The following is a 16,437-nucleotide window of genomic DNA, read 5'->3' on the forward strand; positions in this document are numbered from 1 at the left end:
AGGATCGAAAACACATTTGGAAAGATTGTGGCCCTGTTCACACATCTCCAAAGACCCACCCTTGATAGGGTTGAGTTTAAAAGTATCAGGCTTAAAGTATCTCTTGTTTATCACTATATGAAGAAGCGCAAAGAACAGACATTAAGAGATTAAAAAAAAAAAAAAAAAACCTTTCAAAAAGAAAGCAAGAAAACCCAAAGCAGAAAAGAAAAAGTAGAGTGCTTCCATTCTGTGAGACACGAGACTCTTTCAACAGCTGATTCCACCCTCACAGTATACAGCGCACATAAAATAAATACAGGTCACAAAAATTAACAAATCATCATAACTGTCTAATACATCCTGGGCTGGCTGCGGAAAAACAAGATCATTCTGGATTTATATCTGTAAGTATGGGATTTCCTGGACAGCTAATATCCACAAACAATCAAACACAGGAGGAACACGGGGAAAAAAGCAGCATTATTTCAAATTTGAGCTGAGAGTCGTGATTTGTAAAGGGCTGAACAGGAACTGGAGTTGAAATTTGAAGCAAGGAAATTCTTCTACTAGGCACTGATGGACATTTCTCTGTTTCTCTTGGCTCCGCGCAGATTTTTAGGTCACTGGGTTTTGAATGTGATGCCAAATGAGAATCTCACCAGTACAGAAACTTTGAAAATGACAACTAACTTAATCCCATAATTTAAATAAAATAATAATAATAAAAAAACCTAATGATACTTCACTCAAGAATCAGAGCTTTTTATGAGACCTGTTGCCAATATTAGTGTCTTGGAATGATCTCATCTTTCATCCTGGCTAAATTCCAACACACAATTTCATTAACCCAGGTACTGCAGGTGATAAAACTCATTTTTCCCTAAAGAGACAGCTAAAAAGTACCAGTTATACATTTATGAAGTACCAGCAATCAAAATTATGGATTTTCTAAAAGGTTTTTAACTACTTTTATTGAAAGGAAAATCGCTGTCTCAGACTTTTGTGACACTACTGCTAATAATAAATTTTACCATTAAGACATGGCCATAATATGGTAGACAGTGTCAATAAAAGTACGGAGCAAAGATGATCCCTGTCTTTTAAGTAATGCCTTCTAATTACACCCCGGAAATGATCACGTGCAATACCTAAGCTACCTAATGGCTCTTAAAATATATGAACGTACAACAATGTATATAGAGTGATACAACGTGCTCCACACACAGAGGCAGTTATATGTAGAATTAATTGCATGGGTAGACATTCAAAAATTTTTCTGATGCTTTCAAAGCCTACCAGAAAAAAATTGCATTTCATTTGCATTTCTGACTAAAATCTGTTTGCTGGGAAAAAAAAATGCGTTCAAATGTTATTTGCTTCTTTTTGAGCAAAGTGGTGGCATCGGGCCTGCTATCTCTGGCAAACTTGTCTAAACTTTTCTATCTAATATTTTACAGATCACTAGAGGGCACTGTGGGATTTAGGCCACTCTGACCTCTACGAGTACTTGGAAAGGTCTTGAACTCCCGGAACAATGTCAGAAAGGTGAAAGGAGAGACTTTTCAAAGGGGGAAAAAAACCCTTTCTTGGTAGCACCCAATTTTAATTTTTCTGAAATAACTCAAAAATGCTTAAGTGGAAAAGTCAAATTCATAAAAATATTAAGCTCATTTTCTAATACTTAGATTGTCACCTGGGATGTGCTGGGAGGAAATGTCACCCTCATGTTCTTGAGATTTAAATAGTGAGGACTTCACTTGGCAGGCACCCACATTCTAGATGGCTTTCCCTGCCCACGTGCTCAGGTCTCCTGGACTAACTAGAGCTAATTTCGCTGCGAACGTCCAGGCGGGCACACTGAGAGCCACAAATGGGGTTGAAACAATTTATGATATCCGGCCTCCTTTGACATGTATTAGCATATACCTGGTTTCTTTAACATACACTTTGTTTTTCCAAAACCACAAACAGAGTTGCTGGAATTTCATGTGGAAGTGCTTAAGGGGCTGAAAGTTAACACCTTTGTGATCCTCGCAGCCTCACGGTGGCTGTTGAACAAAAGCCTCTTTGTCGAGGCTTTCTTGAAATGTTTTCTTAACATGTTCCAAGTAGTTTTAGGCAGGGAACTAAAGTAAACAAGATGTTACCATGATAAAAACACTTGTGAAAACATTACAGAGAGCACTTAGTAGTTTCTTTCACATAAAACTCTTCACAGTTTTGAAAAGTAAAATTCACAAGAAAAAAATTTTTTATAAGCAAATTACCAACGAAATGTCCTCTGCTGTCTACAGCCCTGGACCTTCGTGAAAGGGTCAGAGTTCCACCTTTGGGCATGTTCTTTCAACATTTCTCTCCATGTATTCTATTGAAGCACATGTAAAATTTATTTTGGCTTTAATAAGTAATATACACTAACATGCAAAGGAGTTTTTGTTTTGTTTTGCATGGTGCTTTTTCTCCAGGAGAAATAACCAAAACAAATGGAAACACCCCTCACCCCCAATTCTTTTCAAATGGATACTAACCAAGGATAAAAATTATACTTTTATTGGATGTTATACAAGTGACCATCTAAAAAAAAATAAAAAACAAAACTAGCGGAAAAAGTATTTTTCCCAAGCACATAAGAGAACCTGGTATTTGTGAAACTATGGGTCTGTGTCTGATTTTTACATTCTACGTTGGGAACAGGAAAATGTGGTCATGATTTAACGTTCAAATCCACTACCCACCTTGTCAAATAATTATGTGAGTCCCTTTTTAAAAAGAAAAAGAAAAGAATTATAAATCAATGTTTCTACTGGTGAAGATTCTGTGTTCAACCTGGTCTCGAAGGAAAAAAACTGACTCGACTGGGAGAGAATGGAGACTGCCGGGGGCGTCACCTGTTCGCAGGGCACAGGGCTTGTTTCTGTTTTCCTGTGTCTGAGGCCCCCAAGCAGGGCAAGGCTGGAGGACTGCGTTAGTTAGCAGAAGCACCGGCAGGATGCAGTTAGCGCTAACAGATACAGTGGTCACAGGATAACTCATGGTTGATAGATTCTTCAAAAATCAACACTAGCACTGCAACTTGTTTTGAGAAAAAACAGGAAAATAAATGTGTACAACAGACTGGGTATCTGCTGATTTTGATAAAGCGTCCCTCTGTTGGCTGTGAGGGAAAGACAACAGGATGGTTATTTGTACAGTACTTATCTTTGAATCAAGGGCCCGTGGTATACCTCACCTTGGGAACAAACACTGCAGAATGATCACAGGAAAGTGTCAAATCTCTTGTTTTGATTTACCAACACTTAGGATACTTCTTTCTCAGGAGGGAAAAAAACTATGCCTCATTTTTAGACTTGTGAGTGCCCTCTCCCCTCCTTTAACCCCCGCTAACAGTGGCATTTTACTGTCAGATGGGATTTTTATCCTGAATAACCGAGCCTGGACGTTCTAAAGGTGGTTAAGTAATAGTAACCACCTCTCAGGGTGGTTAGAATTAAAAGGCACATTGTGTCAAGTACTAGCTTGAGCAACCGAAGATCAGAAAACAGCTACCAAGCAAAGCCACTTTCCCCTCTCCTCCTGAACCCTAAAAACAGGGTGGAAGAACCCACATCCACTAGGTGTAGAAACGGTGGCTGGTGAGTGAAGTAACAGGGCAACACATGCATGGATATTTTCCCAAATGTGAATAAATTGAAGGGCTCTGGGAATTCAAACTAAAATAACATGGGATAGCAATGCCCAAGGAACTGCAAAAAGACTTCTCGGCTGAAATATGATGACAACAAAACTGTACCCTGGGTCACAGGTCAGCAGTCTGGAGCAAGGGACACAGCCACACCCGCTCCTTCCCTGTGGCCCTGTGGGAGCTTCTGCAAAGGCAGAGGGGAGCGGTCATGTCTAACATACCATGTTTCCCTGAAAATAAAATCCACCCCGAAAATAAGCCCCGGTTAAAACTGTCAGCCACACAGACACATTTAGTATGTTATGACGATGTTCCAGAAGAAGATGACATAATTTTATTTGAATAAATGTAGATTGTTGTACATGAAAAAAAAAAAGACACCCCCTTAAAATACGCTCTAATGCTTCTTTTGGAGCAAAAATTCATATAAGACCCGGTCATATTTTTGGGGAAATATGGAGAAGACCCGGTCTTATTCTCGGGGGAATATAGTAGTCACTTTCTGGTCCTTTACAGAGAAAGCTTGCCATCCCCTGGCCTAAAATCACATTCAACCATATGGGACTTAACCAGAAATTAATGGTTAAAGGGATTATATTCATGAACAGTCTTTTTGGAGACATCAGGACTTTGCACAGTCACAAGACCTTCCCTAGGTACAAGGGTAGGAATGCTTGGATATTTAAAATGATTGCTCTTTGAAAAACATATTTAGATAGATAAAAAAAAAAGAAGTCCTAATGTTTTTAAAGAGTGCCAAGTATGGGCTAGGCACTTGACACGATGTGCCTTTTAATTCTAACCACCCTGAGAGGTGGTTACTATGACTGTCATCCCGAATTACACGTGATAGGAAGGCTCAGTGATGTCATGTAACCAGCTCAAAGAGCATGCCAATAGTAAGTGGCTTCGCTACCCAATCTGCCATTCCTCAGAGCTTTCTCTGTACCTACTGCCTTAACAGAAAGCGTATAGATAATGAAACGCATGGCTTCTTACCAGGCAGTATTGTGCAGTAGTTCAGGGCGAATGCAGGAAAGCAGAGGCCTGGGTCTCGATCTCTACTCCACTTCTTATTAGCTATGTGACCTTGGGAAAATCACGTAACCTCTCTGCGACTTGGTTTCCTTACCTTGAGACTGAGAGTAATACTTCAATACTCTCACTCCAAGGTGGTTGTGAGGATTAAAGGAGTTACTTACGTAAAGTACTTGGAATTGTGCCAGTGGCTAGTTTAGGGCTATTTAATCATAAAGTCTTACCAAGGGAGTGTAAAATTATGGGATTAGAAGATGGGTGAAAAAAAACCTATGAAATGGTACCTATATCAAAGTCAGAGCAATGCTGTATTTTCTTGAGTAAGAGCACATTGAAGAATCCAAGCCTCTCTGGTATCGATTTGCTTGAATCACAAGGAAACACCTCTAAGGAGAGACAGTGAACGGATGGAAGTGAACAATGTGCCCAGGAAAGAGATGCGTAGAAATCTGGCAATTTGAGAAGAAATGCTTGAAATGTCACTTCCCAATAACAATGACTTCATTCAAAGAGGCCACATGGTTGGGTTTGAACCATAAGAAGTTTGGTAGCTCTTTCTGTCCAGTTCAGTGGAAAGAAAAGTTGGTTTCATTACAGCCAATGTGCTCACCCTTTGGACCGTGCGGAGATGTCGGAGACAGGAATCTGCCAGAAGACTAATTTTCCCCTACATCAGGCAAGATACTGAAACCTGTAGACAACTCTGAATTTCCACGAGCTAAAATCATACTGTAGAAGAAAATCAAAATTCTGATTTTGTCAGACAGCCAATCCGTGTGTAAGTAAGGAAAGCACCAAGAGAACTGCGTTCTAGAGGGTTTTATATTCGGCATTTACTTTCCCTTTGCTGGTTTACAAGACTCATGTTTTATTCTCGAGAGCCAAGGCTCCCATCTCTAACGGCGTGTGGTGCATAGGGGTGAACATCTCTGTCTGCTCTGGAGGTGGGCATGTGATGCAAGCCTGGCTACATCACTGTGATTGGCTCAAAGCTAGAACACATGACTCAATCTGGGCCAATGACAGTCTGCCCAGAACTTTTTCTGGAAAAGAGATGCACTCTGCGAAAACAATTTTGTGACCTATAAATCTGTCTTCTTCAGTCTTGGAAAGAGCCCAAGAATGAAGGCAACACTAAAGAAAACAGAGCTAACAGACAAAGAACCAAAACGCCAATAACCTTGTTTAAGCATCTGGATCCAGCCATGCTTGAAGTTAGCGAATCCACTGGACTTCCTAATTACAGCAGCCAATTATCACCCAGAGTCCTCCCATCTCCACCAACCCCTGCTTCTTTTTTGGCGTCAGCCAATTTAAGTTGGGGTTCTATAGCTTGCAAACAAGTCTCCAATAAATAAATACTAGGAAATAAGCAAAAATTGAAGGTTCATAGTGGGCATTCCAATTCCACTGAACAAACATGAACTGAGAATATGTCATGTCATGTATAAAACCATATTTGCTAGTGGTTTCCTATACAAAAGCCAGACTCCTAATATCCTTAGAAAAGGGCTTTTTTTGTTGTTTTTTTTTATATGAATCAAGTCTAGACATCAATTCTAATGATCTTTAGATTCTTTTCTTTAGTACTCCAGGTGTTTGAAACTGCAGTGTCCTTGTAGAGGTGTCCTTTCCGTACATACATATAAAATGGATACACGTCACCAAGAATGTGGACAGCCATCTTATAGTCCTAAAGACTTTATAAGACAAATCACATTTACAGATGTTTTTCAGCCATTCTATCAGTGAGTGAAATTAGCACCAACACATTTATCAAAGCTCACACTGGGGCAGAAGGTGAAATCAGAATTTAAAAGTGGTTTCTGCCAAGATCTTTTAATCTCAATACCTACATAGGAATTGGCAAATGATCAGGAAATAACAACACGCAGATTCTATAATGAGTGATTCATAAGAGAACAAAGCCCAAGAGCACTGACTTGAATCATTCTGTAGTAATTGTAAAGGGCTAGTGCTTAGTTTAAAACGAAGTATTACTGCTCTTGATTGTTGATATTTAGAAATACTTTTTAACATCATTTAAAAAACTTTGTAAGTACGTAAGTTTTTAACGACCACATAATGCTCATAAAATAAAAAATTAAAGCTGGAAAGCTATAAAGTAGTCACAGATTTCCATTCATTAATCAAAAAATGCTATTCACCAAAACCCCTTGCAGGTAACACTAGCTACATCTTTAAGGGTGGCTTTAATATTTGCATCTAGGTCCATAAAAATAGATATAGACATTGTTCTAACAATATAAAGACCACACAAAACCAGACACCTGCACGTAAATCACTTGCCTCTATTTCCTGGGGATTGAATGAGAGAGAAAAGCCACACGGAAAGACCTGACAACACTCAACTCGTAAACCATTATACACCTAGATATACAGGAGTTATGTGTATGCATATGTTTGTTGTGTGCTACATAAATGTGTTAAACATAATGTATTCAGTCTACATGCCAATGATCTGATGTTACTATATATGTATTTATGAGATGTCAATAATGCAGGGCAGGTCAGTCTAATTTTTTTTTCAAGGACAAGGGTACTATGTGGGTAAGGTAATACAAAGATGCAGTGCTGAAGCATTCTGCTTGAGCTATGAGAAGACTAACACATCACATCATTTACTTTCAGGGATATTTCCCAGTGTTATAGATTCAAATGGGATAACCCAAGTTTTAGTCATGCTTTATTTGGAGAGAGTGAGGTTACTCCATTCTCTCTATAAGGACAAGAATCTGATCAAAAGCCAACACCAACACAGAAAGATAAGAATCAAGTTGGCAGCATCCACTCCTTATGTTTATAGAGTCATTTGTATAAAACAAAGAAGAGGCCCAATCCACAAGCTGCAATTGACCAGTAAGTGACACCAATTTTATAAAATTAGAGTGAGTATGCCAGTGATTTAGTATGTCAAGATATAAATAAAAGTTAAAACTAATTATTGCAAGTTTAAAATTGGGAGAATTTTTATTTAATCACTGACCTTCTGGAAAAAAACAAAACCAAAAACGGGTAAACACAGGCTCTTACCAAGAGGAGCTAAACTGCCCTTGGGTTTGTATCTTTTCATCTTTTGACAATGCAACCCCCAACAGGTTTTGGAACTATTCCTATGATCTTGTCATTTAGAGTCCACTCTCAAAACAGTGGTGTGAAACCCTCCCTCAAAGAGGCATTTTATGAGGAAAAGCATGGACAGTGGGAGGTGGTGGCTATGTGAAAGAAGGAAGCAACGTAAAATCCTGCTTACTTCAGAAACGACTGGAAATCTTCACACACTGCTTCACAGCCCGGCCACTTGCACACGCCATGTCCATAGAGGGGGTGGCTGTGGGGGTGCTCCTCATGGGACAAACTGAAAGAAACACAGGGGGTCAGAGAATGGATCTGCTGCCAGGAACCATCCCACCAGACATAAGAGGCCAGAGGAACCCACGCAGCCAACAAACAGCAGGCTGAATGAATCTGGGGCTTCCTTTTCCCATGAATTTTACTCATTAATTCTGCATTGTTATTTAAAAGCAAAAGTTAAACTCCCAAATGTGGACCGCCCAATGTTAGAAACGCACCAACCATATATGAAAAGCGTTTGACAGCCTTCTGTTAGAGGCAAAGCTCTCTACTCAGACTGTGAAGGACCTTTGAAGAAGCTAAGACTTGTCTTTTAACCTCTATAATGAAAATTATAAAATCTGTACTTGATTTTGAGATTTTCTTACTGCTTTCCACCCAAAATATTACACATTTTCCTCTTCCCTTCCACCATAAACTACTTTTGCATAATTCGTACAATCTTTCCACAAGTTAATTTTATCAAGCAAAAAACAGTGAAATTAAATAATTGAGAATAAAAGTTAGAAAGACAAATGTATCCAAGTAGATGATTAGATTAAAAGGGAAAAAAAAAATTTAAAAAAGCTAATAGGGGCAAGATTATATCCCTAACATTAATGACACCACGTGAGAACAAACTTGGCAAGAACTTGAAGGGGTTAATCCTCATGGGGTTCCAATCAATACATGATGATTGGGCCAGGGATCCAGTCAGGGGAGCTTTGATCCGAGCCCCCGAGGTGCTGGGAGAGTGTACCTGCCACACTCGCTGCTGAACCACATTCTCAAACATTTTCTCTATGAGATTTCTGCATCCAGACTTCTTTCAGACAAATTATTTTTGCAGTCATTCCATAACCTTATATTCCATCAAACAGAAATATAAAACTAACACTGAAAGTTCTGTTTTGTACACAAGCACATTCTCTTCGAGGAAAGGTCTATTTTGCAAAGGACAGTGAATTATGAACACACACACACACGCCTTGCATTTCCTATTACCACGAGAAGATGTATTCCTACATCTGACTGATTCACAGAGCAGACCAGATACACACAAATGACACTTGCCCCTAACTTACAATTAATCCTCACTGAACGTTCACAGCAAACACACATACACAGAACTACAACTTACGAAACATCACTAGGTCTTCCTATGGCTTTAGAATGATTTTGCTGGAAATCTAATATAATTTGAAAATAATGACAAGCTATTTTGCCTTAAAATAGAAAATAAAACTGGGAACACCTCCAAATTGTTCAAAAATAACTTATGAAAGCACTGAGGGGTACCTCTTAGGAAGAGAAAATAACACAAGTGAACTAAAGATATTTATAAAACCAAATGATAAAAGGATATTCTCTAAGCAGTAAAGAGAGTCAAATTCCATTGGACCAAAGAATTACTACCTATCCATGTTCATCTTCGGATTTTTTTTTAATGAATAAAATAGACATGAGCATATAAAACGATATAAACTTATTATGATATCATTTTATGAAATATGAAAGTCAAATCATTATGTTATACAACTTATACAATGCTATATATCAATTATATTACAATAAAACTGGAAAAAATAGATACAAAATAGAATTTTAAAAAACTACTGACAATATTTGAAATTAAAGAATCCTTCTAAATACTAGAATTCTCAGATATTCTGACAGAAGGAAATCATTTAAATAGAAAATTATTATTACCTATGGCTTAAAAAGAAATAAAACCTAACCATAATAATGATTTTCTTTACCAATTTTATTAAGATTAACTTATTTTCACAATGTTGAAAGTTAACATATAATTTGTTGTAGAAAACTTGGAAAATATTGAAAATAAAAAATTACCCTAAAACATACACATTTTTGACAACTTAACACATAAAAGATTTATATCACTTTTATATTTCACATTATTTTGTAAATAATTACTCATGTTAGCAACTGGACTTCAAGAACATTATTTACTGATGCACAACAGCCCATCATATACCATCTTAGCTCGAGTTATATGCCAAAATTTGTCTAACCATTCCTCTATTTTGGACATTGAGATTCCCTCCATGTTCCCTTAATTTATGAATAATGCTGTAAGTAAAATTTACCAGGCTAAACATCCCAGTAAATAACTGATTTTTACCAGAAGATACATGCAGAGAAATGGGATCATTCAGTTAATGGGTACTAGGTTTTAAAATCTACTATGAATATTCTATCAGATTGCTCTTGAGAAATGCTGCATGCAGAGTACCTTCTGAGCCATGGAACATATTTCTGTGTGATTCTTTAAGTTGGAAACCTGAAACCTCAATAAGTGAGGATATAAAATTAGTATCAATACAGGTGCACCTCACAGACACGGTGGGTTCTGTTCCAGACTACCGCAATAAAATGAATGTCACAATAAAGTGAGTCACACGATGTTTTTTGGTTCCCCAGTTCATATAAAAAAGTTATGTTTCTACTATACTGTAGGCCTATTAAGTGGGCAACATTATGTCTAAAAAAACCCAATGTATTTACCTTAATAAAAACACTTCATTGCTAAAAAATGCTAACCATCATTTGAGCCTTCAGCGAGTCATCACCTTTTGTGGCAGTGTTGGCACAAACCTTCAATTTGTGCAAAAACATAGTATCTATGAAGCACAATGAAGTGAACACCATAAAACGAGGTATGCCTGTAGTTAAAAACTGCAAATGGTTATTCTACTGTGCTTTTTGGGTTAAGCTGAGAGTGTTCTGAAAATAATAGTATGAGAGAAAATAATATGCATTCACTAGAGGAATTTATGACTAGAAATAAAATGTACATGATTTAACACGACGTGTGCCACTCCCTACCATCCCCTTGTTTTCTGGTTAACATATCTGTGAAGGCTCCACGGCCTGAATAAAAACTGTGCTCTAAGAATTTCTTAGTTCACCTTGGTATCCTTATTTCTAAGAAAGGACAGATGACAACTGATTAAGGCCTTAGCAGGACAACCAGTGATACCTGAAGTCTAAAGAAAGTCACACATGGATACATAGCCACACACACAGAAGACCTCTGGAAAATCTGCCTCTATATTAAAACCATATTTTTACTATAAAAAGGATTATATGCTCTTATTTTTTTTAAAGTTTACATAATACTGAGTAGGCTACTAAACAAAGTCCACTCCCAATGCCAGACCCCACCCCATCCCACACCTAAAAACCTCACCCGAGTTAACTGCTAACATTCTGGCACATTTTTCTTCTAATATATTACTAGTTTACAAAAATGGAAACATTCATGTGGTTGTCACTTGCTTTTAATTTTTAATATACAGTTGGATACTTTTAAATACACAGTTGTGTGAAATAAAGTACCTGGCTTTAGAAGCAAAAGGAACAAATGGGCAGTGGTGCTCTGACAGAATATCTCTGGAAAAACATAAAATACTGTCATGACTGTTGCCTCCGGGGAGAGGCAAAAGGAGTCCTGGTGGTGAGGAAACTGAATTTTCACCGTATCACTTTTTTTTTCTTTTGAAGTTTCTATTTTGTGTGCTGTAGGACTATTTTGCTGTGGAACTGTTAATTTTTCACATACATAAACACACACATATACACACATGAAAAAAATCAAATGCTATGCAGGTCTCGATTTTCAGACTGCCATTTGCTCTGACAGTGGGAGAACGATGGCTGCACACGCGCGGTGTGGGGCTGAGGCTCACTCCGGCTTTTCAGTCATTCTGTATGAAGCACCATCAGACACCACCAGCTGTACCGCTGAATGGCAGCTTTTGTTTCATCAGAAAAGTGGAACAAACATTTATATTCTGACTGCCTTTTGGGACTTGCCAAAAGGGACAAGAAAGGAAATTTAAAAATGAGGGAAAGAATGTTTTAAACTTGAATTAATTAGAACTACATTTACAGAATGAAAGATGGTGGGAAAGTGACCATGTAAGCATGTGATGGCTGAATAAAGCCTGTGAGCTTAATCATTTCAATCAATTGTTCAAGGGTAACTCACCAATGTGAGAAGTATGACTTCCGAAAGCTGCCCAGGTCAGTGATGGATAAAGACGTTTTTAGCTTTGAAGGGTTTTAAACAGGTTTGCCCCCAAATTAAACTTTTTAAAATTTAGAGTCAATTGTTTAATAAAGTGTTTCTTACTATAAACTCCCAAGCTGAAAATGCCTCGGGGCAGGGATCATGTCTAATTCATCTCCACATACTCAGTACCTCACACAGAACGTGGGCTCAATAAATGTTAGATGGATTCATGAATGAACAGACAATAAATTACTTTATTCTATTTAATTTCTATACACTCAGTTATATATCCAGTTTTTTTTCATTCTTGAAGGTAAAGGCCAGAGTGATGCCAATATACTTGAGAAAATAGTATTCTGACACTTTCCATTAATTTTACTCCAAATATATGAAATACAAATAGTATGGAATCAAGAAAAACCAGATGATTTAAATTGCTGCCGATAATCCTTGATATGTAAAAAGTAAACATATTCTTAACACAAGAACAGTGATAGCATTTCAGATTAGAAAGCACCGACTTATCATGAAAAATATAATTACACATAAATATGTAGTAACAACTTGTGATATTACATATTAAATACAGTATATAGTCAGTATGGTGTAATGTCATTTTCCATGACATTTATTTAAGAATTTTTTCTATTTATTCTTTTCTTATCAAAGTACACCAGCCCGAGACTTAACTTCAACACTGACTTTAGCCTTTGAGAAAATTTTATGTAATGACTGACTACGGTTCTTCAATGGTGACTATTCACTATTACCTTCCCAAGTTCACGAGTTAACCAAAACGGGAAACCGGAATCATTAAATTCACCTGCTAAAACTAAGAACAGCTTCTCATTTTCAGTCTGTAGTCTGAGTCCTAGTCCACTGTATATATATAACATATTTTGTTTATCCATTCGTCAACTGATGAACATTTGGGCGACTGTGATTAGTGCCAATACGAAAACGCATGCCCACGTACTTGTTTACGTTTTCAATTCTTTTGGGTATATATCTGGGAGTAGAACTGTTAACTGATGTGCTTACGGGACAGTTAACATTTTGAGGAACTGCCAGACTCTCTTCCAAAGCAGCGGCACTACCTTGTATGTTCTCATCTGCACTGTTTGAGGCGCCACCTTCTCCAGATCTTTGCAGGCACTTGCTCCTGTATGTCTGTCTATCTCAGCCATTCCACTGGACGCATAGCGGTACCTTTTTGTGCTTTTGATTTCTATTTCCTTAATGATGAATGATGTTGACATATTTTCATGTACTTCTTGACCATCTGTACATCTTTTTCAGAGAAATGTTTGTTCAATCTATTGCCCATTTTTTAATATTGGGTCATTTGTCTTTTATTGTTGAACTGCAAGAGTTTTCTTTTCTTAACATATTCTATGTTTGCAAGGCCCTTCTCAGATACATTATTTGCAAATATTTACTCCCATTTTGTGGACTGTCTTTTTATTTCTTGGTGCTGTGCTTTGAAGCACAAAAATTTTTAATTTTGAAGTCCAATTTATCTATTTTTCACTTTGGTTCCTTATGCTTTCCATGTCAAATCTAAGAAACCACTGACTAATCCAATGTAACGAACATTTATTCCTGTGTTTTCTTCTAACAGCTTGAGCTCTCACATGTAGGTCGATGACCCATTTTGAGTTAGTTGTTGTATATGGTGTGAGGAAGGGGTCCACTTCCTTCTTTGCATGTTGTCCCAGCACTGTTTGACAGAAAGATTATTTTATCCCAAATAAATTTCCCAGGCACCTTTGTCAAAAACCAACTGAACATAAATGTAAAATTTGTAGTACTTTTGTACTTCATTTTTGCTAGATTTCTTTTCCCCTAATATACTGCTTGTTCTCAAAAGAATTTATACTTCTTATCAACTACACTTTTTGAAGGACGAGTGCCTGGGGCAACTGTGTTTCCCAGATACTGTTGAGCCTTTGTGTGCTGAAAAATCTTTTCTAAATATGCTTTGTGGCTCTCTCTGCTTAACATATAAATGGGGTGTAAGTTAACCTTTTATTGAGTCACCAGTACTATTTTGCTAAGGGGAGGGGAGGGAGTTCAGTGAATGAAGACCTCATTTCTCATTTCAGCTGTGCGAATAACCAGGAACCATGCAAGTGTTTTAACTGCCCTGCCCTCTATTTCTACATTTGACAACTGAAGGGAATCACACAAGATGGCCTGTGTTGCTCCTCAAAGCGGTAAAACCTCCAGCAATCTTCCACCAAGAATGTGGAGATGGAGAGGGAATGGGCACAAATGACACACTGTGTTACTGACAAGATGAAAAAAGAGCAGGCACTTAATGAGCACTGGTTAAAAGAATGAATGGGTCCATGCCTTCCAGTAAGGAGTATGAGTCCTCAGCACTGCTGCGCAGCTACTCCCTCCTCAACCATTTCCCACACCCTGCAAATATACCACTAAAAAGCTCAGCTAATTCCGTCAGCTCCTTTGAATGACAAGCAGTTCTGGTCCCCCCTTCCCCACTGGCCACGTTCTCTTCTCCACCTTTTGGCCTCTCATCCAGCCAGCCAACTCTAATGGACCACTAACCCTAAAGCAGACCCAGGTTCGCTGAGAAACTCCCTCTGCGCCTCCCTATGGCTCAAGTCTCCCTTGTCTGTCTGTCTGTCTGTCTTCTAGCCAGTTCTTTGGCCTTATGTCCATGTGCACATGCCTCTTAATGTCCACCCCGCAGCACTGTCAGCCACACTCTTCCCCTCTCGGACCTCTCACAGCCTAGGGCTTTGGCCGGATGGCAGAGGGTGGAACTACTCCAGACACCTCATGTTTCCAGAAAGGTAATTCTCCTGCCTGACCCCCAGTTTCAGCACTATCTATTAATAAAAAGTGCCTGTACATTACACTTGTAATATAACTGCAATATAACAATACTAAGTATCAATGGAAACTTTTCATTTGCTCAATTCTTTTACACATTACACAGAAATGATGCCACTTTCTCCTTTCTCTCCCTTCATTTTTTTACTCACCACATTCCGCTGCCTTCCACTTTGCTGCCATATCCTTCTTTCAATGAAATTTAAGTACCATATCAGGGATTTCTTAGGTTTCAATATGGGAGTATGCATTTGATTTCTAGTGATGAAGTGATATCTCTAAAAATAATGAGACTTCAGATTTTTCAGGCTAAACTTTCAGGAACTAACTGGTATCAAAAAGGTCAACTTGAGTGATACCAAACCAGGTGAGCTGGGCCTGGAATCTGATCACAGTTGACCTGACAAAGAAGATCAACGCCGAGTCACAATAGCAAAGAGGTGACTTAAATATCTAGCATGCTTTTCCATTTAGAACTCATTCTTCTGCTAGCTTTCATGTTATTGTACACCTCCTCAAAATCTGCTGGGAGCCCAATCCCAGTCTCTTCTAGAAACCGGAATGACAGGTCAAGTGTCTTCTGTGCTATACAGTAGTTCCAGGAAGGGTACTTATGCCTGCCTGCAAAAGCGCAAATGGTAGTGGGGACAGGGGAAATGATGGTGACGGCCCTGCATCTATCTTTCTGTAACTCGGTGAACATGACCTTTCTCCTTTGCCTTCCACTGAAAACACTTGGAGAAGCAAATGGGCTTCTAATTTCACACTGAAGGGTTGTAAGACGACTTAGGTTATCTTGTTTCTCGCATACTGTCTTAATTTTTGCTTTTCGCTCATTACAGAAATACACACACTATCCTACATATTTATGAATCAGTCTTCCTAAAGCAAACTGGCAATCAGTTCTATAATCGGAACACAAAGAGAAGGGTGTTTTTAGAGCCCATTAGAGGGCCTAGCCCAAAGTGACGAAAGATGGAGCTGGGACAGACTGGGACACACTCACACACTTCTCTCTCTCTCTCATGCCGTGACTCCTTCCTCTCCTTCCCCAGGACGCTCGTCATCTCAATTTTCTGCGGCTTTTCAAATCATGTTTAATTAAAGGATTTCACATTCCCTTGTGATATGATATTCATGAGTAAAACTTGTGATTGGAGTGACTGTGAATTAGTCTATTAAGGGCCAGATTTGTGCTTTTAAACAATGATAGCGATTACTGTTATAGTATCTGCTCTCAAAATTTTCTGCCTCAAGATGTGAGGCCTACCTTAACTAACTTTACATCTGAAATACAAGCTATTAGCCATTTCTGCCCAGATTTTTCCCCCCAAATTACAAATTATCCTGAGATATAAAGGGGCATCTTTGTGCAGCGGCCCTCAGGGTATCCCCACCGAAGTGGTGTGTGGTGAACGGAGTGCTATACAGACACCCCTTCTTTTATGGTTTCAGATTCATGTTCAAGTGCACTGGGGAAAAA

General features: G+C 38.4%; 1 protein-coding gene across 9 annotated transcripts in view; it reads right to left on the reverse strand.

Annotated features, from left to right (window-relative positions):
• FOXP1 (forkhead box P1) overlaps positions 1-16,437 on the reverse strand; it is a 564,989-nt gene that overhangs the window by 42,784 nt on the left and 505,768 nt on the right. For all 9 annotated transcript variants that reach the window (XM_033131911.1, XM_033131909.1, XM_033131910.1 and 6 more), the window contains one exon: positions 7,977-8,081. In XM_033131911.1, the coding sequence (XP_032987802.1) occupies positions 7,977-8,081 (105 nt within the window). The remainder of the gene's footprint in view (positions 1-7,976; positions 8,082-16,437) is intronic.

The sequence above is a fragment of the Rhinolophus ferrumequinum genome, chromosome 17 (genome assembly GCF_004115265.2).
Source record: "Rhinolophus ferrumequinum isolate MPI-CBG mRhiFer1 chromosome 17, mRhiFer1_v1.p, whole genome shotgun sequence".
Taxonomy (NCBI): domain Eukaryota; kingdom Metazoa; phylum Chordata; class Mammalia; order Chiroptera; family Rhinolophidae; genus Rhinolophus; species Rhinolophus ferrumequinum.